This window comes from Manacus candei, unplaced genomic scaffold (assembly GCF_025592945.1).
Source record: "Manacus candei isolate 608988 ecotype Guabito, Panama unplaced genomic scaffold, ASM2559294v1 h1tg000018l, whole genome shotgun sequence".
Taxonomy (NCBI): Eukaryota; Metazoa; Chordata; class Aves; order Passeriformes; family Pipridae; genus Manacus; species Manacus candei.
Window position 1 is genome coordinate 16,833,264 of NW_026138066.1, and position 20,334 is coordinate 16,853,597.

The 20,334-nt window shown below is 45.1% G+C and overlaps 1 protein-coding gene across 1 annotated transcript in view; it reads left to right on the top strand.

Annotated features, from left to right (window-relative positions):
• The window catches only part of B4GALNT3 (beta-1,4-N-acetyl-galactosaminyltransferase 3), a 65,018-nt gene that overhangs the window by 22,232 nt on the left and 22,452 nt on the right, over positions 1–20,334 (top strand). The window contains exons 2-3 of the mRNA XM_051784925.1: positions 17,342–17,445; positions 18,104–18,181. Of these exons, the coding sequence (XP_051640885.1) occupies positions 17,342–17,445; positions 18,104–18,181 (182 nt within the window). The remainder of the gene's footprint in view (positions 1–17,341; positions 17,446–18,103; positions 18,182–20,334) is intronic.

Consider the following 20,334-nt stretch of genomic DNA (forward strand, 5'->3'; position numbering starts at 1 on the left):
AATCTGATGGGCTTTTCTGAGAAGAGCCTTGGGCGCCAAGCAAGGAAGGACCAGGGAGTGGCGACTGATTTCTCTGGAGCTACGATGGAGGTGGGAGCAATCTGGGGTCTCCAGATAAAATGTAGTGGTGCCTTGAGCTCTGAGGGTGTGGGAGGCTGCTGGAGAAGTCCTCTGGGATGGATGGAAGCCCCTGTTGTCCCTCAAGCTGGACCCATCAGCTGTTCTCCACTCAAGGTGTCAGCAGGAAGTTGGGGCAGCAGAGGAGAGCAACATTTTGACTTGGTCACCAACCTGCTTAGATGGCATACTGTCCTGACATCAGTCCTGAGGCTTGGCATGGAAGCACCACATCCTGACCCGTGCTTATGCATTGCCTTGGGAGCAGGCGGATTGCTTACGGCCAGAGAAGAGGAGATGAAAGGGAGAGGAGGGACCAGTTATCATTTATTAATGCTGTTGGATTGCATTTCTTTCCAGTGCTGTAAGACTGGGGCAGGACTTGCAGGCAGATGATGAAAGAGGAGACAGAGCTCACCAGGAAACATGAGAGAGCTTGAAGGAGGAGGCTCATGGGGCTCGCTGGGAGATAGGAAGGTCTGCGTTCTCCCCCAAAACAGTCAGAGGCTGTAAGAGTCTGAGAGGCAAGGGAATGAGGGGCAAAAGAAATTAAATAAAAAGCATATGGAGGCCAGCTGAGAAGAAATGGGAACAACTGGATAGTCATCTTGTTATTCCAGAGTTGTTAGAAAAACCATGATTTTTTTTTTCTCTTTTGTCATCTTTCCTGTTCACTAATAATTTTAAAATGATGTTATGCCTGGGATGTATTTCCTGTTGTTTGAGCTGTTGCTGGGTGAGAGCTTACCTATAAAGAGAACCCATCACATTGCTAGCATAAATGAGCTCAAATTTTATAAAGAAGACCTGTAAGACTTTCTGGGGTTAGCTGTGGGTCTCGATTTTAGAAATATCCTAAAAATTTGTATAGAGTCTGGTGGAAAATCATGCATGCTCTACTTGTTGTTTTTTCGTGACTCAAATAGTCTGTAGCAAGGATGAAGTTGCTAATTAAACTCTTCTTTTATTTGAGATGACCCAAAATAGTTAAAAATATTCATTAAGGACATGGCTCCACAAGGGTTGCTTACAGCAACTGAATGCTTTAGGGACCAGATATCACCAAGAGTCTGGAACATGCTGTGTGTCTCTGGTTTTGTGACAGTCGTGCTTTTGATCATGTGCAAAGATGCATAAAAAATTTTATTCTGATATTTCCCAATTATGCAAAGTTATAAGCGTTTGAAGTTAAGCCCAGTGAGGCTAACTTTGCCAGCTTCAGAGATGCAGAGATGAGATTTTTTTTTTTTTACTAGAAAGCATTTTTTTCATTTTTCTAATGAGGTTCAGAGTGCCCAGGGCCTGATTTTTCAGATAGAACCAGTAGCATTTCTGTAACAAGTCTGAGTAAGTCTGAGTGCGAATTGGACTCTCCATCCTTGTAACTTTTGGTGTTTTAGAAAGTGAAATAATTGAATCTCACAGTGCTTCTGTGAATCAAACAGGTTAGCATTATTCTCACCATCAATTGTTGATTGGGGAACAGTCAAGGAGAGCATGTTGGCATCCAGGACATGCCTGAATTTCACCAGCTGTGTGAATGCAGTTGCATTCATGGGCTAATGCACCCCTGTTGATCCTGGTGCAGTAATGACTTGTGCTCATTCCATATTTACTCTTCATGATGTTTGTCCTGTCCCTTCGTGGCTCCTGCTCTTAGGGTTGCTGAGTTTTCAAACATCAAAACAGCTGCTTTTCAGGCAGGATGAAAGCCCCATTTTTGCAGTGATGTCTAAACCAGTGCTGAATGAACACCTAATATTTCAGTCAGTATTGCAAAAAAAAAAAAGGTGTGGTAAAATTCACTCAAGCAGCCCAGATCCTTAAAGCAGGTAAAAATCCAGTGTGTGATATATGTTGTGCAATTGTCACTCCTGATGTCGGCTAAAAGAACAAAGGTGTACGAGAGCACGTGGGGCCATTCTGAAATGGTGCTGTCTCCATTTCATGCACTACACCAGGTCTTCCACTTGGCTTAACTGATACTGAGACCCAAGGCAGAGCAGCAAAGAAAGGAACCTGGCAGAGGTGAGCAATTTTGAGTTTTTGCCAGTTTACCTGTTAGAATATTCCATCACAGCAGGACTTTTTTGGATGGATAAGCTCACAGACAATAGACTACTAAAAATCCCCTTGCATCATTTTTGGCATCAATCCTCCAAGCAGAAGAGCATGTCTAACAGTGGCACTTGTGTGTGTTATGAAATATAATAGACAAAACCCTAACATCCTGCAGAAAACAGGATTTACGTTCTGCTCCAAGTTTTATAAATCCTGGGAAATGCTGATGTGGTAGCCTGGCTTTTATTCTGTGGTTACTTTATTTGAATGAAAAAAATTCTTACCTCATTAATATAGTGAGGACATGAAGAATCAACTTGCTTACAAGATCTCTCATAGTTCCTTCTGGCATTCAATCTCCTCTTTTTTGTTCCTCCATTCTCATTTTTCAGGATCACAGAGATTTTTGATCACTGACTCGAAACTTGCTGTGAAGAAGGTGGATTTCTAATGGGGAGATGGAGAGCACAGGATGACAGAGCAAGGCTCACAGTGATTTTGCAAACTCTGAAGTAGTTAATTACATTGCCATTTTAGGTTGACTTCTAAAAAGGCACATGTGTGGCTTGGCTCAAATCCCAGCACTTTCCCTTGGGACTTCTGCTTCCAAGGTACTTACAGGCAGATTTTCCAAAAGCAGTGAAGTTGTAAACTTTTGGAGTACAGAGTTATCAATGTATTTAGATGGCTGGCTGCTTTAAAACTAGTTTCACAAGTTATTTTTGCCTGTTCACCTTGTGGTGAACAGACTGGAATTAACTTGGAACAAGGCAAATTTCAGCCCTGGACTTCAGGAAAGCAGACTTTGCCATGTTCAGGGACCTGCTTCAAAGAATCCCATGGGAGACAGCCTTGGGGAGCTTTGCAGGAAAGGACTTTGGGATCCTGGTGGACAACAAGCTGACCATGAGCCAGCACTGTGGCCTTGCAGCAAAGACCAACAGCCTCCTGGTCTGCATTAGGTCAGACTGAGGGAGATGATCCTTCCACTCTGCTCAGCCCACATGTGACATCTGTAAACATCATGTTGAGTTCTGGGCCCCCCAGGTGAGAGCCATGGACACACCGGAGTGAGTCCTGCCAAGGGCCATGGAGGTGATTACAGAACTGGAGCACCTGACATACAAGGAGAGGGTGAGAGGGGTGGGACTGTCCAGCCTGGAGAGGATAAAGCTCAGGGAGATCTTGTGCATGTGTATAAATACCTGATAGAAGGGAGTAAGTAAAAAAGAGAGAAACTCTTTTCAGTGGCATATATGGACAGGAGGCAATGGGCAAAAGCCAAGGCAGAGGAGATTCTGTTTAAATATAAGAGAAGCCTTTTTTTTTTTTTTTTGCTGTAAAGGAAGTCAGGCACTGGAACAGGAAAAGAAGCTGTGGAGTCTCTGTCCTTGGAGGTATTCAACACCTGCTTTAGGTGATGCTGCTCTGAGCAGGGGTTCAGAGTAGATGGTTCCCAGAGGTCCTGTCCAACCCAATTCTGTGCTTTTGTATTAGCATGCAATAAAAACAGATTAAAAGAATAATGAAGAATGAACTGTCTTGGGCTATTTCTGGAGCCTGGGAAGTCATAGCCACACAGTCTTCATCTCCATCCCAAGAGACACTGCACTGAGAACTTTTCCCATAAAACAGTGTGTAGTACATAAACTGTACTGTAGTGTTTCAGGACACCAGACCTGAGGTCTGATGCTCTCCTAGTTATGTAGAACCTGGAGCTTTGTGAGTTACCAGGGTCAGACGCACATAAAGGACAGACGATGAACAACTTTAGTCAAAATGCAGTAGAGAGGACAGCTGCTTTCACTTGCCTTCAGTTTTGGCAGAACATGCTAGAAATGGGTATTTTGATATATGTGGTTAAGCTGTATAAGGCGGTGCGCTCGTACCATTGTGGAAAAGGACTGAAAGTGAGCAGAGTCCGTGGAGCTCGGTAGGAATCACACCAGGAGGCTGTGGAAAAGGTCAGTAAAACTTAGTAAAGAGGCTGAGAACAGAATTTGGATGAAATCTCAGGTCAGCATGTAAATAACCCGTGTCAGATGGCATTTTCACTGGATATTTATTCTGGAGCTAGTACAGGAATTACTGTGTGAGCTTCCTGTACTGAATTATACAAGAGGCAGATTGGACAGTTGTTATGGTTTCATTTGTCCTGAAGTTCATTAGGCATTTACTGGACAAGTGCTGGGCAGTAGAAACCACTCTTCCCTGACTTATGGAAATTTCCAATGCACTGGAAAGAAAATGATAATTTTGCAATCGGTCTTCTCAAGCCACCTTAAGCAGCTGGCAGGGCAATTTTAATGCTCTGGTAGAAAGCTGCAGCACAGTGAAATATTCCACTGAAACAAGATAGCTCTGTAAGGCATGCTGGCCCAGCTCCAAGGCAACTAACCCGGCTGTCTCCTGCTGGGTGAAGGATCACCTCCTGGAAGCCCTCAGGAATGCCTGCTGGTGGCAGGAATTGCTTGTGGAAAACAGGGGCCCTGCAGCAGCGTTTGGCTGGCCCCTGCAGTCTGGGCTCTGAAAAGTTCAGCTGCTGCTCAGCTTGTGAGTGGCTCTGAGTTTGTTCTGTCTGGGATAGAAGTTTAGCAGAACTCAAAACAGAAATTTCCCAGTAACTAATTTTTTGGTTCCCTGGAAGTTCTAAAAGAGCGGTAGAAATGGTTGCCCTAGTTTTATGAAATTTAGGGCAGAATGAAAAAAATCTTGACCTATCACACAGGTTTTATTAATACAGAAAAAACCACAAGAATGAGTTAAATTTATAGTAGAGCTTGAATGTCATTTACAACCTACAGCAATGGCACAATTTTAGCATTGTATTGCAGCTTTAAAGCATTTGAATTTGAGTTTCCAACTCCCAGCTCTAAATTCTCAAACAGATAATATGTATTTAAACTGCATCACAATGAAGACAAAAACTCCAGCAATCTGCAATAACTCCCAATACAGGGAGAGAAGGTCAGGAGCTATAGTACATAGGGATTTTTTCCTTAGAATGTCAATCTCATTCCACTCAGTCTTCATAAAGGATCCACACTTGAAATCAGTTAAAAATAAGACATGCAGTTTAACAATCTCTGGCGCTTCACAGAAGAAAGATCTCCCATCATCTTCAAAACCCCTCTCAGTGATAGGCCTATGGATCAACTAAGAGCAGAATAGTTGCTTTGTTTCTACTCTTTCTGCAGTAAGTGCAGACATTATTGTTGCATGTACTTTCTTAAAGCAAACTGAGTCTTCTTCATCAGCTGTTAAAAAGTCTTTTAAACTACCTGAATCATAAACCTCCCCGGTTTTCAGTTGTGCCATGCTTTACACCGGGGTCTTATTTGTACTTCCTGTAATTATATGTCTGCACATCTGCAAATGTGCTTATTGTGAACAGAGTATAGCAACACACTGGAATCTTTAGAGGAAAGTTCAAGGATAATGTTCCACTTGCAAGCAATACGAGAGAAGACTTTTTAAGACACATTGTTTGCAGTAATTTAAAGAAATCATCCTGCCGTTAATACCTTTATAAAAATTTTCAGTACTTATAAATTCCAGTGATTGTGTCCATAAGTTTCAGAGGTTCCTGCAAGCTTTTGAGGATGTAAGAGCTTTATAGGTTTAGATCAGGGAACAAACGTCTTTGGGACGTTTGTAAATCCCCCAGACCGGCACAGGGAGTCTCGGCCCATTGCGGAATTTGCATGTCAACAGCGCGAATTTGGTTACCGGGGACGCCGGCTCTGCCACCCGGGGCATCCCTCCTCCATCGTCATCCTTCTTCCAGCTCTAGTGGGTTTGCAGGACCCTGGGGGAAGAGTTTGGGTCTGGTTTTGAGGAGGGTCTGAGAGGAACCCTGGGATTCTCAAAACCAATGAAGTTTTAAGAGCACATTTACAGAGCAAACTGAATTGTTCTTCTTCCCTCTCCTTCTGTGGCATCTCTTAAGTCTTGTTTAAAAAGTTTTAAATTGAAACACACAACGTTAAAAAAATAATGGCAAGTGTGAGTGGTGTCTGTCCCGGTTTAGCAGGCTGGAAATATTCACCAAACTGGTTAAGTTATGCCAAATTCTCTCAAAGACAGTGGGTGATTTAGCAGACTAGGGTAACTAAATACAGGCTCTTTTTTTGATCTCAGTGGAGGGTTAGCTTGGAGGGTGTTTGGGCACTGGAACAGGCTCCCCAGGGAAGTGGTCACAGCACCGAGCCTGGCAGAGTTCAAGAAGTGTTTGGACAAGGCTCTCGAGGACGTGGTGGGATTCTTGGGGTTGTCCTGTGCAAGGCCAGGAGTCGGATTCAATGATCCTTGTGGGTCCCTTCCAACTCAGAATATTCTATGATTCCATGGGACAAAAAGTAGTTTCTGTGAACTCCTCGTGGTTCCCACTTCCTTAGTGATTTTTGTTAACTGTATTGCGCAGGCTGATTAGAGACCCAAAGCAAGCCATTGACGTGGGATTTAGTCAAGAGAGAGGAAAAACAGTATTTCAGAAGTTGATATTTTGGAATTATGTCATTGTGTAAGAGTTCTATAAAGAGAGTTTACACAACCCTGATTTTTTCCCCCTAGCAACCCATGTTGTGTAAATAAAGCTGTCTCAGAAGCAAGTGTCTGTGCTTTGCAGCCCATCCCATTGCACAGCAGGCATTTGCTTGGAGGCAGGATGCCTGAAGGGAGGACTGGCAGCTTGTTTTGTCCATGTGAATTTTGAGCCTGTGTCATGGAGGAGCTCAAGCATGCCCTTGCCCCTTAGTACTCTGAGGCTTGATATGGTTTTAAAGGCATAGGTTTTTCTGTAACTTCTTAAAACGTTAGTCCATCTTATGTTTGTCTGCCCTGACTAACAGTCGGCATTTGTTGAGAATTCAGAGGGAATCAGTGTTACAAATCTTACCTTTGCTAATTAGTGATGCTGGTGTTAGGTGAGAGGTGCGTGCAGAGTTCCTCTGCAAAGACAGCTGAAGGCATTTCGGGTTAGAGGCCAAATGAAGCTTTGGGCATAGATTTGGTGTGGTCAGCATCTGTTGAGAAATTTCAGACATTCTTGAAGAATATTCTGATATTCCAGTTGGTTTTTGCTGCCATTTTAATCACCATCCAATTGTATTTATAGCAGCAGTATTCCAGTACCTAAAGGAGGCCTACAGGAAAGCTGGAGAGGGACTTTTGACTAGGGCATGTAGTGATAGGACAAGGAGGAATGACTTGAAACTGAAAGGGTGTGCATTTAGATTAGATATCAGGAAGAAATTCTTTCCTGCGTGGGTGGTGAGTTACTGGAACAGGTTGCCCACAGAAGTTGTGGATGCCCCATCCCTGGAAGTGTCGAAGGCCCAACTGTATGAGGCTTTGACCAGCCTAGTCTAGTTGGAAGGTGTCCCTGTCGATGGCAGAGGAGATGGAACTAGATGATCTTGAAGGTTCTTTCCAACCCAAACCAATCTATGTGACATGTAAGTCTGAACCAGAAGTCGTAGTTTTGAATTTTGAATCCGAATTGTGGAAATAAACTTGCACACAGGGATTGCATCCAAGTTCCTGACATTCTTGGAGTAGTTTTAGAGCCTCATCCAAAGCCTGTTAACATTAATAGAAGAACTTCATCTGACTCAAAATGCAATCATCAAATTGTTTCTAATCTGACATATCTAGAAAGCTATATCAAAGCAGTACCTCAGCCACTGCACTCAGTTCCTCTTTGTTATTTTTAAAGACTTGTTATATTTCTCTGGGTTTTGTATTCATCAGTATTACCTCTTCTGATTACCCCTCAGCGTAGCTATTGGAGAACTGGTGTGTTGTCCCCCATTTAGAGGTGTCTCTGTCTTTGGGTGGTGTCAGAGTAGAGTGTCCCATACAGAGCCGTGGGAAGAACAGTCATTCTGCTATGCTCAAGAACACTGGCAAACTTAAACAAATAGTAAAGTGTTTCTGGAGTGGCCTGCAAGAGTGTTGGTTCAGCTTGCTTCCTTGCCTTCAGGTGAGGTCAACGCTACCTGCACTATTTCTGGCAGATGTTTGCCCAGCCTGTTCTTTATCTTATTTTTTCTCTTGCCTTAGTGACATCCCTAGACTGCCTCCAGTCACTGCTGAAAGCAATAGAATAGGGTAATAGTTTTGTTGCAATGCTCACAGAGACTGTGGAAACAACACATTTCAGCAGGAGTGGGTGAATTCAGGGGAGGAAAATGGCTACAACAGCTTTGAGCAAAATGGCAAATAGAAATGACAATTAGAGAAATAAATAAGGTGTGGGGGTTTTCTCACAGAAGCAGCAAATGACATTGTCTACACCATAAAGTTCCACTGAACTTGACTGAAAATCAAGTTGCAAGCAGATATTTTGGGAGTGCTGCATCTACATGGAAGTGGCAAACTGTTGAGTCTTGAGAGGAAAATCCCCATCCAGGATAAAAAAATAATGCATTAGCTATGTTTGGTAAAGCAGTAACAAGGGTTGACTTGAAGGTCTGTTGCTCAGTTGATGTTCAGCTTCACATCTTAGACAGCTCCTGTGTAAAAAAAATAAATCTTGGAAAGGTCTTTGAGCAGTCTGTGTGCTGCAGTGTTTGGACCAGTTGACAAAAATGCACTTACCAAAGCTTCGTGAAAGCTTCATGGATGACCTCGTTGAGCTTTCTTGGGCACAGTCTCATTGCAGAAATAAAAACAGATGGCAAAGACCGCTGAGCACAGAATTGCCATTTTCTTTCATTATATATTTTTGTAGGTACCTCACAGTGCTCAGGGGAGGGAAGTTCCCTACGTATGTTGCTTCCTATTAATTGCATTTGTGCAGATACCATGGACATCAACAGATTGGTCCATAGTTGAGAGCATTTAGAAACATGCTTCTCTTGGCAAAAGAAGTCCTTACTGCTGTTAATGGTGATGCAGTACATATGAATTAAAGTAGGCAGAAAGCCTGCCAGGTGTGTTTCCAGGTGCCCTGTGTATGATTTGTTGCGCTGACGTACAGATAAATTGAGGCAAACTTTAGCTTTAATTAACTTGTTACCTCAATGGAACAGGCCTTTATTGCCTCTTGTGTCTGTAAGGGCTTGGCTTCACCAGTGCCTCCAGATGAAGGGAGAGTGCCAGGAATACCACTTGCAGTGATCATAACCAGATGGAACATCTGCTTTTCATGCTAATCACCTTGAGGTTTAGGTAGGAATTTTTTAAGTTGTTATTATTATTTTTATTAAAAATAAAATAAGACAGACTGCATGGTGTGAGTCAGCAGTTGAGGATGTGGTCACTGGGAGTGAATTGTTAGAAACCCATGCAAATGTTCCAGGATTAAAGGTATTTTGAAACAAAAATAATGCCGAATATCACAGTTCACAAAAAAAAAAAAAAAGGCAGGGTAAAAAAAAGGTAGAGAAAAGCATGAAACTGGAGTCCACAAAGGAGCAAATTATTTTGATCTTAAAAGCAGGAATAAAAATCAAAACTTAGCCTTGTCTAAAAAACACCCGACTCTGTGCTTCTCTGACAACCTGCTGGTTTTTCCAAGCTCTGCAAGTATTGAAGTTCAAGCAAACCAAATCTTGATCTCCTGTGAGTAAATGGTTTGATGCCAATCCTGTGTTTTAAAGACAATGACTGGCAGAAGCCTGGCTTGGTAAGTATGAGACCGTGGTGAGAACTGCTCAAATACCTTTACTCTTGCTGGGCCTGGAATCAGCCCTTTTTGACACTGACTGTAGCTGTTTTGAGAAATCTATTGCTGTGCATGAAGACTGTAAAAATGGAGAGACTGCTTTTGATGGCAGTATTGTCCAAAGAGGCAGATACAGCATCAGCCTGTGTGCAGCACAGTGTCTCAGGGACAAGTGCACCATAATTGCAGGACAGTTGCCATGCATTCTGTAAATTAAAGAGTTGAGCTTGCCAGCAGTTAAGGGTTTTAACTTCACAGCTATCATGGCCACTATGTTGAAAACATATTTTATGATTCAAAAGCTTCGGCATGTGCTTTATGTGGTTAAGAGGGCCCATGGAATACTGCAAAAGAGTAGCAGAGTAGAAAACATTTCTTCCTGCTTTGCATGGAAGTTAGAAGTGCCAAAATCATGGTCTTTTATTTTATGTTCCTGAAAGCAGTAGTAGGTGCTCTTCTGCTCAATCTTCATTTGAGTCAATATTGCCTCCTAGCCCTGAAAAACAAGAGTGCTCTGCTCTTTCCTCTTCCCCAGTCTAATCCTTCAGGACTCCTTAGTGCAGTTTTGCAGAGTCAGAAGAGAGGAAGCGGAGGAGGAATTAAGTTGCAGAGAGAGTTGGAGAGGTGAGGATGGGCAGTTGAGGACACAGGGCTCTTGTTGGCAGTGGTCACCTTGGGCGGGGGATTACAGGGGCACAGCCAAAGGGCTCTCTGTGGCCAGCACCTCAGCTGGCTGCGGGTCATGCCCCCTTCCACACTGGCATGAACTCCTGAACCTCCTCTGCCTTCAGCATGGCAAGTGCAGGTAAGCAATAGTTGGCAGTTGTTTTCCTCTAGTTGAAACAGGGGCATTTCTGGAGCTGACTTGGGAGCTCAGCCCCATAATTTTGAAGGATAGTGCCAGGAACATCATGGGCTTTCTCACTCAAATCCAGCTCTGCATCTCCATATGTGTATCCTCACTGGACTTTCAGGAGGCAGGTAATATTTGCTGGATAATTTTGCGGCATAAGTGGATTTCATGATTTAACTAGGGCAATGGAAAATTTTAGTGGCAGGAGCAAGATTTGAGTTATATTTTCCACAAAACCTGTTAGTGCTCCAAGCATTGCTTGTCAGTTCCTCCCTTGCTGCATGAAATAGATTTCCTGTACCTGGAGGGCAACAGCAGCAAGGTACTATTTGGTGGGTGAGTCTGGCAGTGAGACTACATTAGTGTCCTGGGTAGTTATGTCTACTCATTTTCCAGTCCTTCTCAAGTGCAGTGCTCTGCCTGTTCCTCCATCAAACTTCACGTACTTTTAATGTTCTGCAGCTTATTGTCAGTTTGCAAAGCCATTCACGTAGCAGTGACTCAGAGTTGTACCTGGAGGAAGAATGGAGTAATTTATTTCTGCTCACATGGGCTCTAACTTGTGCTTTATCCCTACAGTCATATTTGCAGGGTTCTGCATTAACCAGAAATGGAAAGGTTTGCAGGGCTCCCTCTGTAACACCAGGTTTCATAGCTTCTTGAATCCTTTTAACTCCAGGAGTGTTGTTCTGATCTTGACCTGAGGACAAGGAGTTCACTCATCTCTGCTTATGCCTTTTGTTGACTTAAATAAGTAACCAAAGAGAATCTCTGGGGTCTACCCTTGAATGAGGGTTTTTTGGTAGTTTCTCTGACCCTGTCTGTGATTCGTGACTTGACCTAACCTTCACTCACCCTTATGTCCAGAAACTGTTGGCTGTCCCTTTTCACTCTATCCCTCCCTTACATCTCTGTTTCTAGAAGGTCAGTTTACACGACACCTTTATGCTTTTCTACGCTTGGTGTTGTGGGGCTGCCTTTGTGTGTGTGATGGACCAGGAGGTGGGTGTTGCTTCCCCTGTGGTGTGTCACTTGCAGTAGGGCTTGCTCTGGTCAGGGTGCATGAAAGGTGTGTCAAACTCTCTAAATATCCTCTTCCCCAGAGCATGATGCAGCATTGCCTGGGCCAGATGACAAGGAGATGTTTGCTTTTGGGCTGCAGCCATGAATCCGTGCTGCCTCGGGTGTATAGCACAGCATGGCAGCTTGTCCCCATGATCTCACTGGCCAGAAGTATTTGGTTGCTGGACTAGAGCCTCACTGCTTTTGGTGCATAGCATCATGTGGCAGGGTGAAGGTGCACTGCCTCTGTGAGGGGGGTATAATCTAAATGAGGGTAACTGAGGCAGGAGGTGGAGCTGAGGTTTGTTTTCAGGGCAGGAGGCTTGGTGCATATGTGTGTGAGACTGCAAATAGCTCCCTGAGTTCAGCTCCTGTGTCATGTTCAGTTTTAAGCAACATTCTCCAGCATTTTTTGGACTAGTATGTTTGTGAGGCACATAGTGGTAATATCTGGGGGTATTGGGTACTGCATCTGCATACCTGTTCAGCCCAGGACTGATACTGAGAAAGACCTCAAATCACGCTGAAGTCTTGTCAAATAACAGTAAGTTGAAAATATTCAGTCAGAATAAGAGGAGAAATAAGACTATCCAACAGAGGATTAAAACATAAAGCCATGGTGAGGAGTCTGTGGGTAATGAAGAACATAACCCTACTTCATACCTGCCAAGTCTTTTTCTTGCCCTGTCCTGGCAACAAAAAGAAGAGGAACAGGATCTCAGATAAGAATTAAAATGCTTTTTGTCCAAACCAGTGGACCTGCTCTTTCCTGAGGCTGCTGAGTAAAATCATTTAGCAGGGTTGCAAAAGGGCTGGATATTATGTGGGTGTTAATAGCATTTGCAGCTATGTAAGCAACAGTAACAACAGCAGAGTAATCAAATCTCATCCTTCAGAGGGGAAACCGATCACCTGAGTGAGGCTGGGATTTCCCCCTTGCACCATTGCCAGCTACCTTTGCAGGCTAATTGAAACATCGAGTGCTGTCTGGGGCCCGGGGCACGACAGTGGCTTGGTGGATCTAATCTCTGAATACACAGAGCAGCTCTGGTCACGCTCCTGCCCCGAGGCCTGATAGCTCCCTGGGTACTGCTGCCTGTTATCTCTGGCTGTGGCTTTCTGCTTTTTTAATTTTTTTTTTTCTCTCTCTTGAACTGGGCTTCAAGTGCATTGCATAGCTGAGGAGAGGCAGACATGGCCCTGGGCCCTGACCAGGGCCATGTCGAGAATCATCTTCATCTTATTTTCTCTTGCTACAGCTTTTCTGTCTCTTAATGGTTGGTTCACTGGCTCTGTGGGCAACTGGCTCCAGACCGGCTGCCTCTTGTGTGGGTTTCTGTTGTAGGATGCAGCATCTGTCTCAGTCTCCACTTCAACTTCTTTGCCTTTCTTTTGTGTTCACCTGCCTCTATTTCCAGAAGAAAGCTCAAGTACTGGGGGCTTCCCATCTTGAATCCAGAGGGGCAGTTGAGGGTCAACCCTGGTGGGCATTTGGGTCCTCATCAGGCATCTGCCAGATGTTTCTGATGGGAACAGGGACAAAAAGGGTGACTTTTCCCTGAAGAAGAACCTTCGTGGTTCTGGGCATTGGCTGATCCCTATGAGGCTTGAACCTTGGACCACCAGAGCACAGAAGAAGAAAGAAAGGTTCAAATCTGCTTGCGGAAAGGATGTCAGCCAAGTGCCTGGTTGTAGATATAGGGAAAATGTTCTGGAGGTTGGAGTGAGGATAAAAAACACAATTTGGATGCCCTCTGGGCAAAACCCCTGCCATTTCCATGAACCTATCTGCCCTTCTGTCCCTCTACAGTGTCTCTGAGAATGTCTTCTTGCTCATCTGATCACTCTCGGCACAAAATTGTACAACTCTCCCCATCTACCATGCCCTGGTGCCTGCTGTGCTGTCGCAGACAGGGATGGGGAAGGGGAAGATCTGATGTCACACCATGCATGGTGCAACTGCAGAGTGCTGGAAACATGGATACTGCTCTGGCTACAGTGACATCCCTCTCTCTGGACTGTGCTGTGGTGCTTGTGTAGCCACCAGGCAGCTCGGCTGGGCAAGGTGGCCCATCAGAAAACCATGTACCCTTCTTTCCTGTGGGATGGATTTTGAGTGAATCACTGCTCTGAATCATCTCGTTGTGGCTGTGGGGAGGCTGGTCCTTATGCCAAGGAGGGCAGAGTCTGTGGCAGCAAGGCTGGCTGCTGCTTTTGGCAAGCTGTGCCTGCGTCAGTGTTGCCTTCCTTGGAGGTGTTTGGGGTGAAAAAATAGCCTTGGTAAACAACTGGTGTGCTTTGGGAGGTGATGGGAAATGCTTTGGGAAGTGATCCTCAGAAGAGAGGAAGACCAAGAGCTGGCTGGTGCATCTGTCTAACAGACTAATGGCAACAAAACCTGGACAACATCTTCACCTGACTGTGAGACAGGCTATTCCCAGGCCTTTGATTTCCTACTTTATGGTTTTTTCTGCCCTTTCCCATCCTAACCAGAACTGGTTTTGTAGAGGGGCTGGAGCAAAACCATCAAAGCTAATAGTTCTGGCGTTCCTTCTTGGTAACACTGAAGTGTTTGCTGAGGTATTTTAGTTCTAGACTGCTGCTTTTTTCCAGGCGTAGTCTTGTTGACTTAAAAATAGCCATCAAGGGAGTGCTTGGGCCAGCTGAGCTGCTGAGCAGTGCTCATGGAGAGCTTGAGGACAGGCTGAACCTGTGGCTGAACCTTGCTCAGATGCTCTTGAGACAGAGCAGTGGATGTAGCCAACGGCTTCACTCTCCAGCTGTTGCACAGGAGTGGATACATACCTGAAAGGCAATGTCTTGAATCCTGTGACCTGTGTTGGGGAGAAAAACTTCATCAGCAGTTGGCCTCTGGAGGTGTTCTGACTGCAGGAAGCTGGAGGAGATCTGTCTCTTTTCTACAGCCCTCTCCTCCTAGCGAGGAAAGCACGTACAAAGCCAGGTCCTCCAAAGCCAGTGTGTCCAGTGGAGATCGCTAGGGAAAAGCCAATCTTTTTAGAAGGAACTGGAGTGCCAAGAACTCTCTCTGAGAGGAGGGTTTATCCTATTATTTTCTGAAAATCATTTCCTACCATACTGGAGAATTAACTTGCCAAAGCACAAATTATACCCAGCAAGGAAATCACTGCCTCCAGATTAATTCATAGTTCTTTTGTCTCTTCCATGTTTGGCTGATGTAAGCGTTAGGTAAATATTTGTGCAACACAGAGAATTGCCTCCCTTTCTTCTCTTCTCCAGGGGTCAAAGAAATGTCAGCCATGGCACTGGTGTGCAGCCAGGCTTCTGTGTTTGCTGCAAGGTAGGCTCCATGCCAACCATGGGCAGGAGCAGCCAGAGTGGCTGCCTGTGGTGGCCAACATCCTCTTCCCAGGAAAAGCAGGTTCCCAATGCTTCATCCAGAGCTTATTCCACAGGGCAGTGAAGTGCTGAGTTTAACAATGAAACCAAATAATCTCTCCCCCCTGCACAAAAGAAGAAAACCTGCCTCTCTCGGCGTCCTCACTCAGTGAATGTCTAGGGCTGAATTGACTTTTGTTGCCCTTGTTTTATTTTTTTCCTGATTTACTTGGTTCCTCCCTTATTTAGCCAGTGAGACTTCAATGATCCTTGTGGGTACCATCCAACTCAGGATATTCTATGATTCTGGGTCTCCCTTCTGAAAAAAAAACAAAAACAACCTGCTGTGCTCTCCCACTAATATGATGAGCCCTCAAAGTAGCAAGTCCTGAATTTCACACAAACTACAAAGTCTGTTTCAGCCCCATTCCAAGTGGGACCATGTGTCCAACTGCAGGACACTCACAAACAGTGGTTTTTGTCTCATCGCTCTGAACAATGTGGAAACTCACCAGTTACACATAAAATTATGTAGACACCAGAATTTCTCCTTCTTTCCCATGGCAGTCAGTCCTTGAAGCACAAGATGTGCTTGACTGCATTAATCAGTAGATTAATCACACAGCGTCTGACTGAAAAATCTTCTGCAGAAGATAAATGCTGATGTTGATATTTTTAGCCATAAACTGAAATGCATAGCTTCAAATCAAAATCTGGGAATGGGATGATCTAGATCAGAAATTTGTGACTGTTCAGCATCTAAGGGGGCCCGAACAAAACTCACACATCCAAGCCAACGCCCACATCAGGAGAGCAGAACACCCTAGTTGCCTCGAGTCTTGTCTCTCCGTTGTATCTGTGACTACTTTCATGTTTTCCACACTTCTTGCACTTTCTTCTCAGTAATTGTCCCCTTTGGTCACCAGATCATAGGAGGCAGCTTCAACATCTTCACTTTTCTACTCACCTCTGCCAGATTCCATAGGACCCAGATTCATGAGTAAGGAAAGACAGAGTTTTTCAACTCAGTTTGTAGGTGCAATAATTGGCCAGGGGAAGATGAGTGAGTTGACTGAAGATGGGTATGCAGATGTTTCCCCAGAAGTGGGCTGTTCTTCATCCTCAGAGCATGTTCCTGCTATTTCTGGCTGCAAGAACGGTGCAGAGGGCTCAGACCATTTGTCTAAGTTTGTTGGACTTGAAGATGATGGGATGATTCCCTTTACATACAGCCAACTTCTCTCGACCTCCCAGAGCTTTGAGGATGATTTCCAATTTTAAAGAAAGTGGGTAGAGAGCTTGGCTCTGCTCCTTGGTACATGGATGTTGAGTTGGTTTGCAACCAGCTGGGAATGGGTTAGGACTTGTGGAGGTTTTGGCACTTGCCCTTCATGATGAAGCTGTCATGTGGTGTGGGCACAGCACTGAGGTGCTGGCAGGCTGGTTAGTTGCTGACTAAGTGCCAAAGTGTTTATCAAATCTGAAAACCACATGGTGTGAGCCACTGAAGCACTGCTGGGAGGCTCTGCTCACCAGCACTGTCTTATCAGTGACATGGGCAGTGGTCACAGGGAGCTACAGTGTTATGCTGCATCTGCTCATCTTTTCCCTTCTAAGCCCAGGAGGCCGCCAGAGTTGTAGAAGGAAATCAAGATTGATCCTCACCTCTGGATTGAGCAGACTGGGAGGGGAGGGGATGCTAATATTTTAGACATTGCAGCATTCTTTGCCATAATTTCCTTCAAGAAGAGAGGATTGATAGCTTTTACTGTGTAAATAAAATAATAATATATACGAATAATATGCTTTTGATGGTTAAATTAATTAGTAATCTAGTTATTGTCTTATTTTTCTTTGACATTGCTAGTTAATAAAAATTGATGTTCTTTAGTTTGACCACTGGGATTATGTGAGTAATCTACAAAGAGGTTCCCAGTCCTATGGTGATTAATGAAGTCTCTGACGTGTTGTGAAACTATGATGAATCTTTAATATAAGTATTAATAAGAAGGAGGGAAGAGCTTTTGAGGAAGATAAAGGCAATTTCTCTCTCCGTATCGGTCTGCCAACTCCAAGTAGCATAAACAACTCCTGGTCTCTGCCAGGCAATTTCAGAGAGTTAGAGGTCTCTCAGCCTTGGAAAGAACTGGTTTATTCTGATAACTGTGGTGGTTTATTTTATTAGATGTTTTCTGACACCTCTTTCTGTTTCCTCTATACAGGATATGAAAACTGGAGGGAACTGGCTAAGGTTCAGTCAGACACCAATGTCCCAGGTGGGGACCCAAGCCTTCAGTTTTACTATCCACAGGAGCCAGGACACCAGGTGAGGAGATTTGGGATGCCTTCTGAACATTTACAAGGGCAAACCTTCCTTTCTGATGCTGGCCCCAAGAGACAGCTCTCTCTTCATGCAGGAAAGAGAGCTCGCCACGGGGCAAAATCCGAGCTGACTCACAGCAATATGAATGTACAATGACTCCAGTGCAGTCAGTTAAGTTATTTTAGATGTACTAAGCCACAGCAGTGGGCTGAAGCTGACTGGATCTGTGGCACAGGAAGGTAGCAATGAGCAAGACAGAAGCAGAAATGAAAGATCAGGAGAGAGTTTGCTGCTCTCTAGTGAAGCACGTCTTGGTACTTTTGCCTAAAGGCAGTGTTGGAAGAACTATTGCTTGGACATTTTTGAAACAAGGATGGGGAAAAAAACCACCAGAAAATGACCTAAGTTTTAACTCTGTGTTAGCAAGCTGTTATAAAGTATTGATGTCCTTTTCCCTCAGTAGCTCACCTGAAATGTGCTGTCAAACAAGCATTTTCACCCCACCATGGCCATGATAACTGGCCTGTCCTTTGGAAAGGGAGCTTGAGAACTTGTTTTATTTTCTCATATGTTCTTGTAACCAGGTTTGAGCCTTCTTGTTTAGATGTCAGTGCTGTGTCATTTATTGGGTTACTTTGAGTTTCCTCTACTTGTATTTCAGAAGCAAGAGCTGCAAAGAGCTGGGAGGAATAAATCAAATTATGCGGCTGTGGACAACCCTGTCCCATGGTTGCCAGAGGTGGGTGCTTTTCTCCATTGTTTTGCATGAGGGAAGTGTAGCTAGAGACTTGTACAGCAAGAATGTAAGGCAGGGACATCTGCCTGGAAATTAATTCACTTTATGGGAGCTCTGTCCCCTATCACCCCCTCTCTGCTTAATGACACTTACAGACCTCAGTAATCATCTGGAAAGACAGGTGTGTCCAGATTCCAGATAATTTGGTTTTTGCACTAGTCATCAAGGCACCAAGCACCCACCTACAATTCCCTGAGAGCAGGCAGCCCACTGCCTTCTGGAAAAGTGAAGTTTATTCAGGTCTGGGGTGCGTAGGGCCAAGCATTCGACAAGAGAATACATGATTGTGGCACGCACAAGTGTCACGCTCTTGCTCTGGCATTTGCAATCCAACCCCTGTGTGTCATACATAGAGATTTCTCCACTTCAGTGACACTTCAATGAACAGAGGCCTTCTCTGGTGACCCTTACAGACTGAGGTAAACACCCCCTTTGTTTCCTTCATGCCTCGTTTATTCTTTCCTCCCCTGCTCCCTTATCTCATCATTCCTCTTCAGATAAGGGAGCAATGCAACCTGCTTCTAATGAGAGGCCCACCAGCCTGGGGGCATTTAGCTAATGGAACTGGCTCACTAAATTCCTCAAGGTGATTAGAGACCTGCACAAATTAAAGGGCCTCTGCAGCTCCCCTGTGGAGCGAGCCGGCTGCTGGCCCTGTGCTCAGGATGAGATTGTCACTGGTGATGGAGGAAAAGTGTGTCCCTCCAGCATTGCAATGAGCAGTTCATGTCCCCGCAGCATGAGCTAAAGCTTTCCTGGAAGTAGCCAGCACCAGTCACCTTCCAGTGCCCAGAACCAGACCAGACTACTGATCTATTCTGCTGCCTTGGCTCTGGTGTGCCGGTTCCAGCTGGAGCCTGGGGGCTTCCTCTGGCTGCAGGGCCGTGCAGGCAGTGTGTGGGCAGTGTGCAGGCAGGGCTGCCTCGCAGGTGAGCAGCTGCTGGCTGAGAACCAGTGGGACACGAAGGCCAGGGGTGCACAGGGGTGTCAGGAGCATGTACTGCTCCCCTCTCCCATGGCAGGCTCTGCATGGCATCCCCCAGCTTCTCTGAGGCTTTACCCTGTGTCTCTGATCCCCTCCTAGGGATTTCTTAGAAGTCTTGAGAGCAGGCGGCTGTGGTGTGCAATGAGCCTTCACTGGGTTAGAGATGCAGCTGGTGAGGTACATGCTGTGGCCTGGACAGTTTTCTCTTTGACTCTATAAGGCAACGTCTCCTGCCCTTGCTGCAGGAAGTGTCTGTACCCAGAGGGTCAGCAGAGTCACCCTGACTGCAGAGGCCAGCAGTTCACCAGCACCAGCTGCAGGTGATGGAGAGGGATCCATGGACACAGCTCTGTGTAGAGCTGCTTGCTGTCCTCTTAACCACTGGCTGAAATTTCTCCTGACCTAGGGATTAAGTTTTTCTGTGACTCTGCCCAAATTAATTACCCAGGGTCTGTAATACCATTGTGCCCTCCCTGTGGCATCTGTAATAACTTAATTGCAGCCTGATACCTGGGGTGAGGGGCACCAGGTTGCCTGACACAGGTCAGGGAACTGGGCTTTATTTGAATAGAGAGATATATTCCTGACAAACATAAATAATTAACAGGGTTGCAGGGTGAACTGGCAAGCCAGTATGTCCAAAAAAAGGCAGGTTTCAATTTCCCCCCTCTCAGTTTCAGGATATGAAACAAGCAGTTTAAGTCTTCGGCCTTGGATAACGTGGCGGGAAAGTGTGCGCATAGGAAACCCCTAATGAATTTTTACCCTGTGTCTGGGGGAAGGCAGGGTTCAGCCTCACACCTGGGCTCCTCAAGGTGCCTGTGCACATGATGGTCCCTACCCTTACTGTCGGTTCCAGGCACCACAGCAAAGTCTTCCAGCTTCCAGCATCTCCCACTGCCTCCTCAGGGTGGAGAGATGTCGGATGTCTTGTTTAATTAATTCAGAAAGGTACCTGGCTATTGTCAGGGCAAAACTGCACTGTTGGGACCATGAGTGTCACCATTTGACACTGCTGTGGGGTGGGAGGATTTTCAGAAAAACCTGGTTAGCCTCATCATTCTCATTTGCCTCTGCAAAAGCTTCTGTACAGCTCTGAGAGGAGAAAGCA